This window comes from Oryx dammah, unplaced genomic scaffold (assembly GCF_014754425.2).
Source record: "Oryx dammah isolate SB20612 unplaced genomic scaffold, SCBI_Odam_1.1 HiC_scaffold_5, whole genome shotgun sequence".
NCBI lineage: Eukaryota > Metazoa > Chordata > Mammalia > Artiodactyla > Bovidae > Oryx > Oryx dammah.
The window spans coordinates 37,069,078-37,086,452 of record NW_024070189.1 but is presented as its reverse complement, the minus strand read 5'-3'; the positions used below and the strand labels follow the sequence as shown (position 1 = coordinate 37,086,452).

Sequence of the window (17,375 nt, the reverse complement as noted above, 5' to 3'; positions counted from 1 at the left end):
GCAAGTTCGACGCATGAAGCAGGGCACTCAAAGTCGGTGCTCTGGGACAACCTAAAGGGATGGAGTGGGGAGGGAGGTGGGAGGGGGTTCAGGATGGGGGACACATGTACAGCTGTGGCTGATTCATGTCAATGTATGGCAAAAACCACCACAATATTGTAAAGTAATTAGCCCCCGATTAAAATAAATAAATATTTTTTAAAAGGCAATTCAGAGAGAAGAATGCAAATGGCCTATAAATACAAAAAGGTATTTGAGATGGTTGTTATTGTTGTTGTTTAGTAGCTAAGTCATGTCCAACTCTTTTTTGATCCCATGGACTATACCCTGACAGGCTCCACTGTTCATTGGATTTCCCAGGCAAGAATACTGCAGTGGGTTGCCATTTTTTCTACTCAAAGGGATCTTCCTGACCCTGACCTTGGGTCTCCTGCATGGCAGGCAGATTCTTTACCACTGAGCCACCTCAGAGAGCCCATTTACGATAGTTACTTGGCAATAAAAATTTTAAGTGATAAAGGGAATTACTAATTTCACCTTAGAGATTAACAAAGGTAGCAAGTAAGAATATCTTGAGGGAGATATCCAGGACTGGTCTGGGTATGTGCAAATGGATCACATTTACTTGTGGTGTGAACATTAATTTTTTTAAGGAAGCATATCTCTGTACCAGGCTTCCCTGGTAGTTCAACTGTTAAAGAATCCGCCTGCAATGCAGGAGACCTCAGTTCGATTCCTGGGTTGGGAAGATCCTCTGGAAAAGGGATAGGCTACCCACTTCAATATTCATGGCCTTCCCTGGTGGCTCAGATGGTAAAAAAAATCCACCTGCAATGTGGGAGAGCTGAGTTCAATCCCTGGGTTGGGAAGATCCTCTGGAGGAGGGCATGGCAACTCACTGCAGTATTCTTGCCTGGAGAATTCCAGTGGCAGAGGAGACTGACAGGCTAGAGTCCATGCAGTCGCAAAGAATCAGACATGAATGAGAGACTAAGCACAGCACAGCACAGCTCTGTATCAAAATCTATACATATAAATACATAAAACATATCAATATCTAAAATATGTATTGATCCCGCTTTGGGTTCCAGCAATCCTACTTATAATACTTTAGTGAAAAAGTGTTACAGTTGCATCAAATATGAATACACAGGATATTTTAATACAGCTTAGTTCAAATAGCGTGTGTTCACTCGCTCAGACGTATTTGACTTTGCGATCCCATGTTGCCCACCGGCTCCTCTATCCATGGAGATTCTCCAGGCAAGAACACTGGAGTGAGTTGCCATGCCCTCCTCCAGGTGGTCTTCCCAACTCAGGGATCAAACCCAGGTCTCCTGCATTGCAGGTGGATTCTTTACCGACTGAGCCACCAGGAAGGCCTTAATGACAATGTCCATCAACAGAGGATTGATTTAATAAATATGGTATAGCCATACAACGAAATTCTATACAGCCACTGGATATTTTGTTACAGAAAAAATTTAGATAGCATCAAAAGATGTTCACAAAATGTTAAGTGCAGAAATAATATAAAACATTATGTATTTGCTGATTCTATTTCATGTACATGCATGCAAATTCTCAAGAAGTCTTGAGGTTTAGTGATCATTTTGCTACCAACAATTATTTCTGAGACATATTAATAGAGATCTGCACTTTTCACTATAGTTTATTAGTGATTTTTCTGTAATGAGAGAAATAAGTAATAAAAGCAATTCAGATTAAAATATTCCATACTCTTAAGAAAATCATGTTACAAACAAATTAACCTGCTTTACAAAGCAAACATAGTAAGAGGCTGGAAGTTACCTTATATCTTTCATTTATTTTTTTCATTTTCAAAAGTAGAAACTCTGAATGAGAATTTAAGAAATTTTTACAAAGTTTTATCATCAGTGACAAATACAGGACAAATTCAGAACTCCCCAGTCCTTGCTTTTGATGTAAACACTGACCTTTCCACAGTAAGTATAGAAATAATCTCTAAAGATATGCAATAGCATATTTTATTCTCAGGATTGCTTGCTTTCAAAACAAATATAAAACTTAATAATTATTTTTAAATTATATATGTTCATATATTACATACTGTTTTTAGATATACATTATATACTTGGTTTAATTTTATTCATAATTTTTATCAACTCAGTTGGACATTTGAAAGAGTTAAAAAAAAAAAAGGAAAGGGATAAGAAACATTTTGTCTAAGCCAAATATTTTTCCCAACCTTGAATAACACAAATCTATTTCAACTGAAGTCTTTTGAACTGACCTTGAAATGCATCTCAATTATTATTTCACATACATGTGTGTCATCATTTTAATAAGTATTTTATATTCCACCTCATTAAAATAACAAGTAAGATATGAAGGGCTGATATCTTCTTGGTTCTAAAAAAAAATCTGTCTTAAATTTAATCAGTCTAATTTTGTTCTTAATTCTCAGGATTACCAAATATATTTTTTCAGAGAAGAATTTTGTTTTGAGTCAGAATCAAATTCATTCCCTAATGATGAAAGATGATTTAAAACAACCAAGAAAAATTAAATCATAATTTTCAATTTATCCACAAACCCTAATGATACTGAAACAGTGATAATTACTATTTTATTTCTAAACAACTTAGATTGTCTATTAGGTTCTATTTGTTTGATTTTTTATAAGCTTCCCAAAGTCACCTGGGAAGCTAGAATGTAGACTATTAACAATTATTTTGAGAAATCATAATGGAGGCAGGTCCATTCAATTTTTTAAATTTCCCTTTCCTTTAACTTGAGAAAAATACAAAACAAACAGGATAGGAGACAAACTGGCTGGGCTCTAATTCCAGTTTCAGCACTTTGGAGCTATACAAAGGAGGGCCGTAATGTCTTGGTTCTAATTCACATGTATCTTCTAATCGCCAGTTTACACATCTATACATTTCCCTGGTGGCTCAGAAGGTAAAGAATCTGCCTGCTATACTGGAGACCCGGGTTCGGTACATGGGTTGGGAAAATCCCCTGGAGAAGGGCATGGCAACCCACTCCAGTATTCTTGCCTGGGGAATTTCATGGACAGAGGAACCTGGTGGGCTACAGTCCATGGGGTCACAAAGAATCAGACACAGGTGAAGGACTAACACACACAAATTGTGATAACACTCCTTATTTCATAGAGGTTTTTGAAAATTACATGTGAAGTCACTGAAAAATTATACTTCATTTTAAAAATATCTCAATAAATGGTAGTGATTCGTATTAGTGTTATTAATCATAATAAAATATATCCTGGTAATAGATCAAAGATATAAAGCAATTCATTGACTGTTTAATTAAACTATTTGTTTACAAACTATCAAATGCTTAAAAGAACAAAGAGAATCCATACACACTTTGATACTGTTGATTCCACATCACATTAATTCAAAAGGACTGTCCCTGATTATATACATTCTTATATGGCAAATCCTTGTTGCATATTTTAAATGATATTCATTTATACTAAACAAAAACAAGAACAAAATATTTATTTTTTAAGAAAAGGCCTTCTGCTATTTCTCAATTATTGAAAATAATTACAAACTCCTCAAGGACAGGAATCACGTATGTCTATCTCTCCCTCCATCTCCCTCTCTGAGTCTTTCTCATTCTTCCTCTAACAGCAGAAGCAGCATTTAATTTAATCAGGTTTTGTTCTTGCCATGACTGCACTATGCACTAAAACAACAACAAAATAGGAAAACCAGAGCTGCAGAACTGTGGCCATTTTTTAAAATGAGAGCATAAACACTTAAGAGGTATTATACCCCAATCTGGGAATTTTACAACCAGGACACATTTCTAACATTTGCCACTTTGACTAAAGCATCCTATGTAAGAAAGTTTCATTTCTACCTAAGTGGTCTACCTGGTGATGATGAATCATACTCTGTTAGTAAAATAATAAGATAAAACCATTTTAAAACATGATTCTCAAAACTGGCTCATTAACTAGAAAATTGGTTTCCAAAACCTAAAATCTCAAATAAAGCATCTAAAAAATCCAAAAGAAACTCTATTTTTCATGTGGTCTATAATTCCACAGATCTTTCACCTGTAAGCTTGGCAAGTGCTTAAAATATTATGACTTTTAGAACAAAGGTATCATTCTCTAATGAATTCCCTTAGAAAAATGGTTTGCCATACAGGCATACTAATGGGATTCAAGTAATGAGCATTTTTCCAACACATAAGCCAGATGCAAATTTACACAGCCTAGCAGATCAGCCCTACCAATGTCCAAAGAGAGTATTGGCTTAGTAGTGCTTGAAAAAGGAATGGTTTATACAACTGATAGATGAGAGAACATTTCAAGAGATCTTTAGCTTATTAACTCACACTCTCATTTGGCAAAAACAAAAGACAAGAAAAACCAAAAAACGTGTATTTACAAAGTCAGTCTTTCTTTGTCTGTAGGTCAAGGGAAACAAAAAGAAAAGTTACTTAAGTTTCCTTTTTTGGAGCACGGTGGCTTCAGTTACAGTGAAAACACAGAACGACGATTTGATTCTATAACCTAATAACGGTTCACAATCACAATTATTTAACATTTCTGCTTCTTATTTTATGATAGCCTTTTAAATATACTACAAATCATTTAAGATTAATATTTAAAAATATTTCTTGAAAGATTTACAGTTGATGAATAGTCAACACCACAAGAATGAACAATTTTTAAAGGTGATCTTTGCATATTTGTTTAAAACCCAGTTGTCTGAATGTATATTTTTTTGTCAATCCAGTTAACTGTTAGTCCTAGGAAGCAGGAAAATTCAATAGTTATTTTAAAAACGTTCCCTCCTGGAAAGGATGAACAGCACACTCTCTGAAATCTTATTTTTCCTATGTTAATTCTTCAAAAGTTTCAAGGGAGGAATAAATAGGCTATAGCCACAGGAAATAGCAGTCATCTTTGAATTATCTATATTACAAGCCCTACTACCAAGTATTCCCCACTAACAGAATAATAAGTTGAATCAAACAGTCTTTAATTTTCCATTATTATTCACTACATTTATTTTCATAGGAAATCTAAAAAACTGTAAATATCATGGTGACTATGAGATAAAAAATCTGTAACTTTGTACATTCTTATCAAATGCTCTTTAGCTCTCTATTTTTGGTATGTTTTATAATGGGCATTACATATTGGTATATAGATAAATAGACATTCATTTATTGAGAAAGTCAAGTCTGAGGTTCAGTTCTCATGATGCCACTATCAGCTCTGTCTAAATTAATTTTTAAAAAAAACAGCAGAATAAAAAGCAACTTTTAGAGATTAGCTAGTTAAAAGAAAGACATGTAAAAGTCAGTAGATAAACTTTAAAAAAATTTTCTAATTTGATGGTCTTAGATTAATTAGGCACTAAATTACTGATATGTAGAGAAGCAACCTCAAGATGGATAATCACTGAGACCTTAAGTTTAAGCACACAGTTCAAGCCATAAATAAGTTGTAGGAAGCTACTTCAGTGACATTTTGCCCATATGTAAATGTGTAATACTACTAATACTAACTAGTACCAATCAAATAGCTAACTTTTTAAACAAGAAAGAATAGTCAAAGAATACTATCCTAGAATGTGTATTAAAATATCAATCTTCCTGATATTTTCTAAACCTCTTTAAACTGACATAACTATTATTAACTTATAGCGCCCTGTGCTAGGTACTCATCCCTCCCCTCATTTCACATATTGTGTTTGACCTTTTAAAATATAGAACTATGATTATTATCATCACATGTGTCAAAAAATTAGTAAGAAGGTTCCAAAGGGCATTTTATAAAAATGAAAATCAGATATGGAAAATGTTTTTTAATGCTCTCATTCTCATCCTTAATAAGTGACCCCTGCTTTCATTCTTTGTGAAGGTGCTTAAGACTCATCATTCATAGCAGCTATTCAAGAAATTTCAGTGTCTCCTCTGCAGAGCTGGCACGATCTGATGCACTTAAGCTTCACCATACATAGTCATACCTCACATGTGTACCCTACCATTTCTATACACTTATATTAGCTGTGTGATCTTAGAAATTATACCATCCCTCTAGTCCTTGTCTCTACACCTATAAAAGAAGATGATGATACTATTATCTGGTTCATGAGACTATAGTGAACATTAAGTGGGATACTTATATGCAGTTTATTTTTTTCAATATTATTATTGCTAACATGTAATAGCTTTCTTCACACTCTCTCCTCCCCACACTATCTCCTCCCACAAGACTGTTCTCCCTATTTTCCATCCATTCAGATTACACTAATCCTTCTTGTTCAGCCCAGATATCCTTCTGGCATCAAGTCTTCTACAAATCTCACCTACTCTGACCACTTGGATCTTTACCATCACAAAAACCCATGTTATAACTAGATGCTAGTTCTGTTTTCAAGTTCCTTTATTGGTGATTGCATGAGTTTCTACCTTCACTATAAAACTAGTGTTCCTCAAACATCAGCCCTCAGACAGTACTTGTGTTAGTCATACAGAGAGCTGTTAAGCATGTGAACTCCTGAAGTCCATCCCAGATCTACTGAATAGACTCTGGGCATGTGCCCTGAAAATACAACTATTAATGCAAGACTCAGGTGATTCTGTTGCACAAAAAAGCCTGAGAATCATTGTAAAAACCTGGATCTCAATCTTCGATTCCTATACCACAGGGGATACATCACTCTTCTCTCCCTCCATCTGAAACACTCTTGTCTCCATCAACCCTCACCTCCTTCTTCAGGCAATTAAGATCACTCTTGTCTCTAGACTGAGCCTTAGGTCCAATGTAAGAATGCTTTCATATCCTTACACTGGCAAGGGGCTGGTTGAGTAGCACTAGATAAATATTTCCTGGTAGCTGATATACTGCAGTCTTTTAACTACCCCCTCCAACAACCCCATATTTGCTGAGCATCTACTGTCAGACACGATGCTAGGCGCTGAACATGCAGACAATGTTCCTACATTTGCACAGCTCAACAGCTCTAATATTTCTCCATGGCTCATTCGTGTATCACTTTTCTAAGATACACATAGACTCACCTTAAAATTTTCGTTACTTTAGTTCTGGCTATTGTGTTAGGAGAAAAGTTATTTCATCTTTAATTGCCCAAATAATTACTTCTAAGTTAAGACCTCTTGGCAGGTAAGTGGACAGTAGGTGCCAAATTATAGAGCAAGGAAAATGAGACTTGGCAGTAAAAATGTCAATCGAATGCTTACAAAATGAGTACTACAAAGAGCCAGTGGGTTAGAGACATGCCCATATTCTTCCAAATTAATAGGGACAGAATAATATAAACCCATTCTCCTCTTTGTTTCATCAAATACATATTTGCAAATAAAATGTATGACTGGAAGCAACATGTAAATCTTGTGCTTGTATCTTAAAAACTCATTACCATCTACTTTCTCATTCTTCTTTTAACTGTCTATTTAAAGTATTTTTTAATGTCATCCAACAATGTAAATTGATTTGGGAAAACAACTGAGTAATATCAGGCTAGAAACACAGTAATCTGTAGCTGTGTAAATGAGAGTCAAATTGATGTAGAAAATTTTAACGTTTCCATTTATACATTAACCCACTTCTCTATTTCACATGTGATTTTCATGTAATTGTTAATAGCACATAAAAGGAAATTATATGCTTATTTTCAAATAACCTATAGGTAGACTTATGACTAATAATCTACAAAATGTATTTTAATTATTTTTTGAAATAATACACAATAAGTAAGAAAGAAAATCTCAATATACTTATATGCTTGTACATGTTTGTAAGATCACCAAAAAAGAATAGAAGAATACATATCAGTTTACACTGTTACTGACAGAGGTGTGCATCTTTTTTTTGGAGAAAGCATAAAACTATAAAAATACACATGATCTGTTAAGTGAAAATGCAGACTATAAAATTCTCTCTACAAAATAAGTACAATGTATGAAGTATGAATAAGCAAACAGATAAGAATTAGAAGGCAAATTAATTAATTAATAGGCAAATTAATACAGCTTTAATGAAGTGATAGGGATGTGGATAATTTTTGCATTTCATGTTTGGTGATCTTTTAAAACTGACTGTGTCCCAATGTAGCACCGAACGTAAATGAAAATGGTGATTTAGTACAAAAGCCACTACTCAATGGCCCCAAATAGAGTGTGTGCTGGCCAGAATTAGCTAGCCCTAAATGCCAAGAGCACCAATCACAAATAAATGGTACAGAATGAATTATGACAAAACAAACCAGTGCTCCACCCTGAAATTCATCAGTATCCCTCCCACAACGTTAAGTAAAAGACTTTCTCTGATTTACATTTTTTAAATGTATTTATTTTTAATTGAAGGATGACTGCAATGCTGTGTTGGTTTCCACCATACAGCAATATGAATCAGCCTCAGGCATACATAGAGTCCCCTCCCTCTAAAGCCTCCCTCCCACCTCTCACCCATCCCATCCCTCTAGGTTGTTATAGAGCCCTGGTTTGAATCAGAAGTTTCCAAGACTATTTCACCATGAGGTGGGAGGAATCACAGCTAAAGCATACTTTGAGATACTTCTAAAATATGCAACTTGAGATATTTTCATCTTCCTTCTCTTGCAGAGTAAGCTCAGAGTCAGATTTTTATTTCATGTCACAGTCAAGCAAGAACACTGTTTAGGGTCCTACAGAGCAACAGCAAAGGACCGGCCCTAAGAATTAACTGCGAGAAAATCATTTATAAACTGCCTATTTCCTGTGAAATTAATTACAAATAGATGAATAAGTTTTCTTGAAATGTAATCTCTATAATGAACCTCATCTATATTGTGTGGGACAGATGGAGTAAAGATTCAGGAAGAAAAGAAAAACAGCCACGTTTAAGAGAACTATTTGTAGACATAATTTATCAGAAATCACAAAAATGTGATCTCAAAGGAAAAACTCAATTGAAAATGAGGTCTTGATAATAAAAGAAAAAAGAGGGAAAGGGTCTTTTTACATAGTGTCCATCCAAAGTTTAAAACCACTAACATGGTTTACAGTTCTTGAACTTTATCAGTCGACATTTTGTGACAAAGTTTGGCCTTACTAGTTATATGACATATTCTACTTGAGCAATATGACAATTATTGGACAAGTAAACAGTACACATTCATAAGGAAAGAAATTATGACATACTTGTGTTCAATAGATGTAATATAAAGCATAAATTTCCCAAGGACAGAAACCAATGCTCATATGTAATACACGCTGAATAAAGTACCTATTTGAAAAAATCATTTTATTGAAATTAAGACTTCTTTCAAGGTAGAGAAAATGAGTAACAGTAACATCCTGTATAGGCTTAGTTTATCTGACCCAACCACTGCTTCCAAGGAAAATAAAATGAATAAAAACAAACAACTGCAACAAAACAGAGTCCATGAGAAATTTAAAAAAATATATATATATATATATTTTTAATGATGCCTTGCTACATCTAAAAGTGCAGTACAATCAGAGGGCTAAGATTGAGTGATGGTAAAGTCAATTATATGCTAGCTGGGTGACCTTGAATAAGTCACTTAACCTCTCTGGGCCTCAAAATCCTCTTTTACAAAAAGGTGGACAGTTGCCATATCACTGTTTTTATAGGATTGGATGAGGTAACATACACCAGGAGGATATCTGTAAATGAGTTAAGGGCTCAAATGAGTAATAACTGTGATTGTTTTCTTATATTAGTGTTGTGATGGTAGAAAATGTTGGGTACTGCACAGGAGGAAGAGGAGAGGGGGAAGAGAAGGTTAAGCAGGAGAAGGCAAAAAAAAAAAAAAAACAGCTTGCTAAAACTGGGCAGGAGAGCTTCAAGACATAATTTATTCAGAATGAAGCCTGGTCAGTGAGTGTTCACACCTCCTTCACCTTACTTCTCATTCCACCACCAACTTCACCTCCCGTTTTATATCTGCAACCTACTTCCTTCTAGGGCTACTCCTCCTACAAACGACTTTTTTTTAGCAATTGCCCTTTCCTCACTCAGCTTCAGATCCATACTTTTCAAAGGTGTAGCCTTCAACTACTGAAACTCCTCTAGATCTATTTACCAGCAGGCTCCTATTACTATGTCAGGGAGACAAGTCTCAGAACTTATTTCAATTGACCGCAGTGGCATGTGACACAGATGACCATTTCCTTTGTAAATTCTCTTGTGCCTCAGCTTTGAAGACATCTGCAGACCCTCCGACTAACCCTCTGGCTGCTGCTTAGCTGTTCATTAATCTTTATGGGCTCCTTTTCAGCATTCCACTGCTTAAATTATAGTGCTCACCATATAGCGATCTCCATTCTTAATAGTTTTCTCACTTTCCCTTTTGAATTGTATTCATTTATACAGTTATACTACCACTTACATGCTGACAATGTCCAAGTTGATGTCGATAGTAATGACTTCTTGCTAAGCTCTAGACTTGTATTTTCCAGTCTCCATTTGGATATTCCATGTGTGGGGCAGAGTCAGGATTTCTCCAATTGAACTCATCTGCCCTCACACCTCATCCCCTGTCCCACCTGCAACCTGGCTGCCCTCTCTCCATATCAATAAATGATCCCATCAGAATCTAAGGATTTTCACCAAGTCCTGTCACTTCTGTCTCACAAATGCTCTAATTTTGTATCTTCTCTTTTATGTCCCTGTCTCCATTCACCAATTCTTTCCGGATTTTTGTAGTGGGTTTTCATCTCATCTCCCAACCTTAGGTCTTGCTCCACCCTCCACACTTCAAAAGTTTCTTCCTTAACTTAGAATCTGTTCAAGCAATTCTCCCAGTGACATCCCTTCACGGGTCCCTTTGGCCTTTAGAACAAACTATAAACTCCTCTGTAAGCTACAAAAATGATCTTTGTAACTTGATCACCACTTATGATCTCAATACCAACTCTTATCACCTCCTCACCCCCGCTCCCAAATCAACCCATTTAAAGCTACTTGCAAATCCTTAGTCCCATTTATTTTTCCAGATTATTCTCCTATACGACATTCATTCTGCTTGGAACATTTTCCACAGACTTCTAAACCCCATTTTCACCTAGTAATTTCTATGTGATACCTCAAATTTCTGTATTCCTAATATGTGTATTTCTGCTTTCAAAGAACTCAGTGATCCTACATTGTAATTCTTTTCACATTTCTTGATCAAAATAGTAATTTAAACAGTGACTTGAATTTGAGGACTATAATTCGATGCTTTTTCTCTCCACATACAAGATACTGTGTCTAATGAATAATAATGATTTACTATTCTAAAAGCAAATAGTTCACCCAATATCTATGGCATTCACTGAGTCAAACACCCAACCAATCACTGGATAGAGAGCAAAACCACATGGAGATAACATAACCTCAGCATGCTGTTTTAGTCATTAGGTCATGTCCAACACTTTTGCAACCCCATGGACTGCCTGCCAGGCTCCTCTGTCCATGGGGTTCTCCAGGCAAGAATACTGGAGTGGGTTTCCATGTCCTCCTCCAGAGGATCTTGCTGATCCAGGGATGGAACCTGCATCTCCTGCATTGGCAGGCAGATTCTTTATCACAGAGCCACCAGGCAAGCCCATAACCTTGGCTGCATGTATTTTATACACACAAATTAAGACGGCAGAAGATGTATGCAACATATTAGGCAATTTCAAATATCAAATAACAAGTGAATGGTGAAATCAACAAGGGATAACAGAAAGGCATGGGAAATACAGACCACTAAGTACAAAACTGGCTACTCATAAAAATTTTTAGAGAAAATACTTATGTTAAACCTAAGTACAACAGGAACCTGCAGTAGAATTAACAATAGTGAACACCAGATATTAAGTTTTATGAGGTCAGGGAACAAGTCATTCACATTCACTCCTCTGTCCTTAAGGCTGAACACATGGCTAGATCATAGTAGCTGCTAAATAAGAATTTGTGTCGAACTGAATTTTAAACTGTGCAGCTGGTGATGCAAGAAAACATCTGTTTAAAAAAAAAAAGGCAGCACTTTTTGCCATTCACCATTCCATAAAAAGGTAATTTGTATATGTGTTTACTAGAATTCTTTCCTCAAAAGTGAAATATTGCTTCACTCTTTGGTTGGCAAATGTGTTGTTTCAAGATGGAGAAGAATCTGCTTTAAATGAAGAGAAAGCTATTTCAGTCCATAATCCTGCAGAGCCAATTCTGGATCTTAAAATGCATTTTCATCAAAGAATCTTAACAAAAAGATTCCTGCCAATTTAACCAAGACATCTAAAAATGTTTCAAGCTAAAGCCAAGCTTTCTGCTCAGGAACATTCTAATTGAGATCATGTTCTCTTCCAAAGTTCTTCCACTGGGTCAACAGTCGCCTGAATCACATGGCTGAGTAACAGACCATAATCACCCAAGAACTCACAACTGCATTCCATTTAGGAATTCTGCATTTTTCTATCATTTATGCTGGGTTTCAAGTCCTGAAATTTCTTTGTACCCTACAGAGATATTATAACAAACCAAAGTAGAGACACATGTACCTGTGATTTATAAGTTAATTTGACACATCCCTCTTATTTCCAATATATGGAAACTGAGACCGTGTAATATAAATTATTAACCCAAGTACACTTAGGGCAGCAGCTGGGATGGATACTGGGTCTCCTCAGCTTTCTACATAAGCTATGTTCATGGAACACCAATACTTTCACTTGCATCATTGTATCAATTCTGGTAGTCACCTGAAATACTTAAAATGGGACTATTATTCCTTTGTAACAGGCGAAGAAATCCAGCTCCATCGAGCTGTCAGTTCCCTCTGGTTGACCGAGCAGCAGAAGCAAAACTAGTATTCAAGTCTTTCTATCATTGTCTTTTACCAGGAACACCACACTGACAAGGGCCTTTTTTCCTTTCAGTACAAATGAGCCAATGACAATGTAAATTATCTGGTACCTATCATTCTTCAAAGGAAGATTTGCTATCATCAAAGAGAGTTACAATTACCAGAGGTTGCAGGCCACAAAGGATAATGAGGCAGAAACATGTGTGTTAATCAATTTTGAGGTTTCACTTAAATAACCATTCTTTCAAAGCTGAATCCAATCAAAAGATACCAACCCTTTTAGACTTGTATACAGTGGGCAATATGCCATAAACATCTTCTTTTATGTAGACATTAGGGATGAAATTTCCCATCTGTTGCTTCAAATCAAATAACCATACTTAAAAAAATAATACCCTATGTGACAACATTTTTCTTTGAAGGATTAATTTAAAGTCATTATGACTGTTAATCATGAAATGTTAATTTTTAGCAAGTAAAACTGGGTCTGGACAAGTCCACGTGTATTAGCAGTAGGCTAAGAAAGGAATCTAGCATGGAATTTTAACACTTGGTTCTAATCATTGATGCTGCAGTACTGGCCTATTTACAACCTGACATTTGTTTTTGCACTTGCAACATCCCATGACTTAGATGCAACAGTAAATAGCTTTAAGAGATGACACTGTGCCTTAGCTGGGTCTGTATTTTGACTAGCAGGTCTTGGCATCATGTCCAGTTCTGATACCTCTCCCACATGCTACATGCTGGTGAAAAATGGAAAACAAAACAAAACAAAACGAAACAAACCTTAAAAAGAAAATGCTACTGCTCTTAAGCCATTTGGAGACATAATAGGTCTAAGTTCTTAGCTAATTTATATATCCAAGTTCTACTGCAGCAACTTCTAGCCACCACATCTTTGTTTCTTTAGATTCTTAAATATTTCTTAATTTTTCCATAAAGTCCCACGTTTCTAATGTTCTGAAGAGGAAGGTGACAAAATGTGGGGGAAAGAGTATAAACAAATAAAAATTCAAAAGAGAAGACACACAGAACTACACTTGATTTCCATTACCTCTTTTCAGCCACACAATTTCTATTCGAGTACCTAGGATTTGGCAGGTATCCATATTAGGACATTTCGATTTTATGGTAAAATTCAAAATATAAACTGATAAAAGACCTCTAAAATCTCACAAAAGTGAGTATTTGTATATATGAGGAGTTAAATAGCTTCCCAAGATATATTCTATACCTACACAGGAGATTCTTATAATGTGTGGGAAGTCTATGGTTCTGAATCATCCAATAGTGTCTGCAGTCTGTGTTTATATCCTGTTACCATACACAACTTTCCCAATAATCAGAATATAGCGAGATAAATGTTGTTATGAACACCATTGAAAGAGTTGAATATTCTCTGAAGTAATGACAGATGTTTCATAAGCTTGTGATAGCTCAGGATTTCCACTGAACTTTGGACATTGTAGAAGGTTGGGCTGGTTATTTGGGCTTCCTCTATAATTTGAATTCTGGAGTGATGAACATTTATATTATGTTGAGAACATATCCACTACCTAGTATTTGGCTCTCTTGAGTGAATTAATAAGTGTCCTAACTGTCGAGTCCTGATGGCTGGCTTAGAACTGTTCTGCTTAAAATCTCACACACTAGACCCTCTTCTTTAATAGTACACCCCATTTTCAGGCAGAACTACACTACAACACATTCTTCTGAAATGTGCTGTATCCTATCAGGACTGAAGGTAACACTGGCATCTTACATTCAAACGTGGCCATTCTAGAGAGACTTTTCCAAAGATGAAAACTTCAAAAACACAGAGTAGAAAAGTCGCTGGAGAATTGGCCCAAGTAAACAGGGGTATCTGGGACACTTGACATTGTCTTGTCTGCAGTGCCCCAACATGGGCAGCAGGGGGCGCTCCTGCATGAAGCAAACCCTCCCCTCCCCCCAAGTGCTCCCCAAAGGGGAAGACGGAGGGTTTTTCTTTTAGCACTTGCCCCAAGTCCAGGGAGGAAGAAAGTAAGGAGTGGTGCTGTCCATAAATCACACACACTTTGAATACCATTGCAGAAGTAACCAGAGATGATACATGGGTCTGAGCATGCGTTTTGAAAACAAGCTCGTCAATTTTTATTTTTATTTTTTCTATTTTGGTGGGCAAGAAGGGTTAAAGGACCAGGTAAGCAATTGGCAGGGAATGGGGTTTGCCATCAACTGTAAAGACATCATCTCCCAAAGCAACAAGTGGCTATCAGTACCTGAGGGTCATTTTTTAAGCCTCTCTGCTACAGTTTAGTTCCCAGGTTACATTCTCCGTGAAATGTCAAATCAAACTCCTCCCTGTTTCTCCCCTCTTCTCTCTTTCTCTAAGCATACCTCAAACTCAGAAAAATCACTTGATGAAGCAGATCTTTCACTGAACCTTAGGAAATATGACTTCTGCAGGGGTTCTCCTGCATGTGGCTATGTTTTGCAGGTGAGTATGTGATGCATGTTACACCCTCTTTGCCAGGTCCCACGATTTCAAATCAGATTGGAAAAACCCTTAAGGAACAGAAACAGCCAGCTCTGAAATCTCAAAAACAGTGCCGCACCCCACTTCATACACATACTCACGCACACCCCACCCCCACTGGCCGGATCCTTTCTCCTTCCTGTCCCCAAATGAAGATCTGTGGAGACACAGCTATAAACCTTAATACTCACCATATTGACTTCAGAAACCATGTCGATGCTGGCAATGTCAATATTCATTCCCACTGCCACAGGAGGACCTGAAAACCAAAAGGACCAGCCACGTGATTTCTCAGAACTTCGTGCATTCTTAGCAAGAGTCCCCGGGCATAGGCACGGGACAGTCCTCCCCAGATCCCTCCCCACTGCTAACCCTCAAATTCTTCAAATCTCTGCTCCTTTCTTTTAAGAAAAGGGGGGCAGGTAGTCCTCTGAGAAATGCTTCATTAAACAGGCATGCACGTGCCCCCGATGGGTGAGGGATTCCAGCTCTTCTACATTATGCAGATGTCTCAGCATAAGAATACACACAACCCCCAAAAGCACCTGAATCCGGCTGGGCTAGCTCAAGGGAAATGTTGTAGAAAGCACTGAAACCCCCTTCTTATTCTTCCCATCCCCTACCCCCTTCAGTGAAGGTTTTAACTCTCTGAGATTTGTTAGAGTCTGGAGTAAAATTAAATGGACATATCATTGTATCTAAGGCTGAAGCAAGAGAGATCTCTGGCCCTTCTCCCCCTACCCTCCCTGTTCTGCAAGCCCCACAGGTCCCCTCTAGCCCCATCCCAGCGGTCCCCCACAGTGAGGCTTCCGGGACTGGGTAATATCCAGAAAGCAGCCAATTTAAACCATGGCCTGAACTCCTCTAAAGGAGGCGGGCACAGGGGGTTAATGCCACTTCTCAACCAACTGTCTGCATATCTTGTCCTCTAAAACGTTCCTGGTGGCCTTCAGGAAGCCAGGTTCACTGGCACAACATTAATTAAACTTAAGAGGTTTGTATCTCAGCAAAACAAAGGCGGTGAAGCAAAGAATTTAAACAGTGAAGCTGGAAGACAGCGGTCTCCAGTATAGGCTAAGAGGGTATCTCTGAAAGACCACCTAAGTGCTGGAGAGTAACACACAGGCTTAAGTTTGGATCATTTTCTCAATATGGTAACACAGAGACTCAGTCAATACACCACATGCAACCCACAGTAAGGGAGAGGAAAGACAGCGCACAAAGCTCAAAAGACAGCTTAGGCAATAGCTGCTGGGCTGTTTCTTATTACCAAGGCAACCCCATTACCTCCAAAATCTGGTCTCAGCCGAATATCATAACCTTTCAGGAGTCTATCCACCGTCTCTTTAACCAGCGACATATTACTAGGGTCATTGACACTAAGGAAAGAAAAGACAATAAACAGGCATCAATAAAACAGCAGGCACAGCGCTTCAGTAGCTATCTGATCCTCACTACAGATCCTTGCTCACAGAGGTATGCAGACAGAGCCCTTCAAAGTGAAAAAGGAAAAAGAGAAACGCTAGGCACACTTACCTCTGCGCACAGACGGCGGCGATTATTAAGGGGAATGACCAAATCCCAAAGTAGTCCTTTTTCCGGACTCTCCACATCCCTTTAGTTTTGGATGGGTTGAGGGTTTCACTGAAGAGAGGAGATCCAACTTAGTCTGCCCAGTGCAGTAATTCTAATGTGAGGCGCATGCGCACGGCGTACCAAAACATCAAAGGGGCAGCAGCGGTTGCCTGGGACCGAAAAGATTTTCTTGTTAAAGGGGGAAAAAAAAATTAAAGGGAAAAAAAGGGAAAACATATATATATAAATATATATATATGTACAATATATACGTATTTGAATAATATAGAAAAGTCACCCTACGGGAGGACCCACGGTAAAAATTTTTGTTGTCCTTTTGTTAAGACAAAAACAACTAGAGCGTCTGGTAAGTTTTGGTAGTGGCAGGAGGCGGTTTCGCACCTCGCGGGTTGTGGGGTTTTGGGTGTGTGTGTGTGTGT

General features: G+C 37.3%; 1 protein-coding gene across 2 annotated transcripts in view; it reads right to left on the bottom strand.

The window, feature by feature from the left end:
- GABRB2 (gamma-aminobutyric acid type A receptor subunit beta2) overlaps positions 1-17,163 on the bottom strand; it is a 299,395-nt gene extending 282,232 nt beyond the window's left edge. For both annotated transcript variants that reach the window (XM_040239469.1, XM_040239468.1), the window contains exons 1-3: positions 16,897-17,163; positions 16,648-16,739; positions 15,552-15,619 (exon numbers count right to left, since the gene is read on the bottom strand). In XM_040239469.1, the coding sequence (XP_040095403.1) occupies positions 15,552-15,619; positions 16,648-16,739; positions 16,897-16,973 (237 nt within the window). In that variant the 5' untranslated portion in view covers positions 16,974-17,163. The remainder of the gene's footprint in view (positions 1-15,551; positions 15,620-16,647; positions 16,740-16,896) is intronic.
- Between the last annotated feature and the right edge of the window lie 212 nt (positions 17,164-17,375).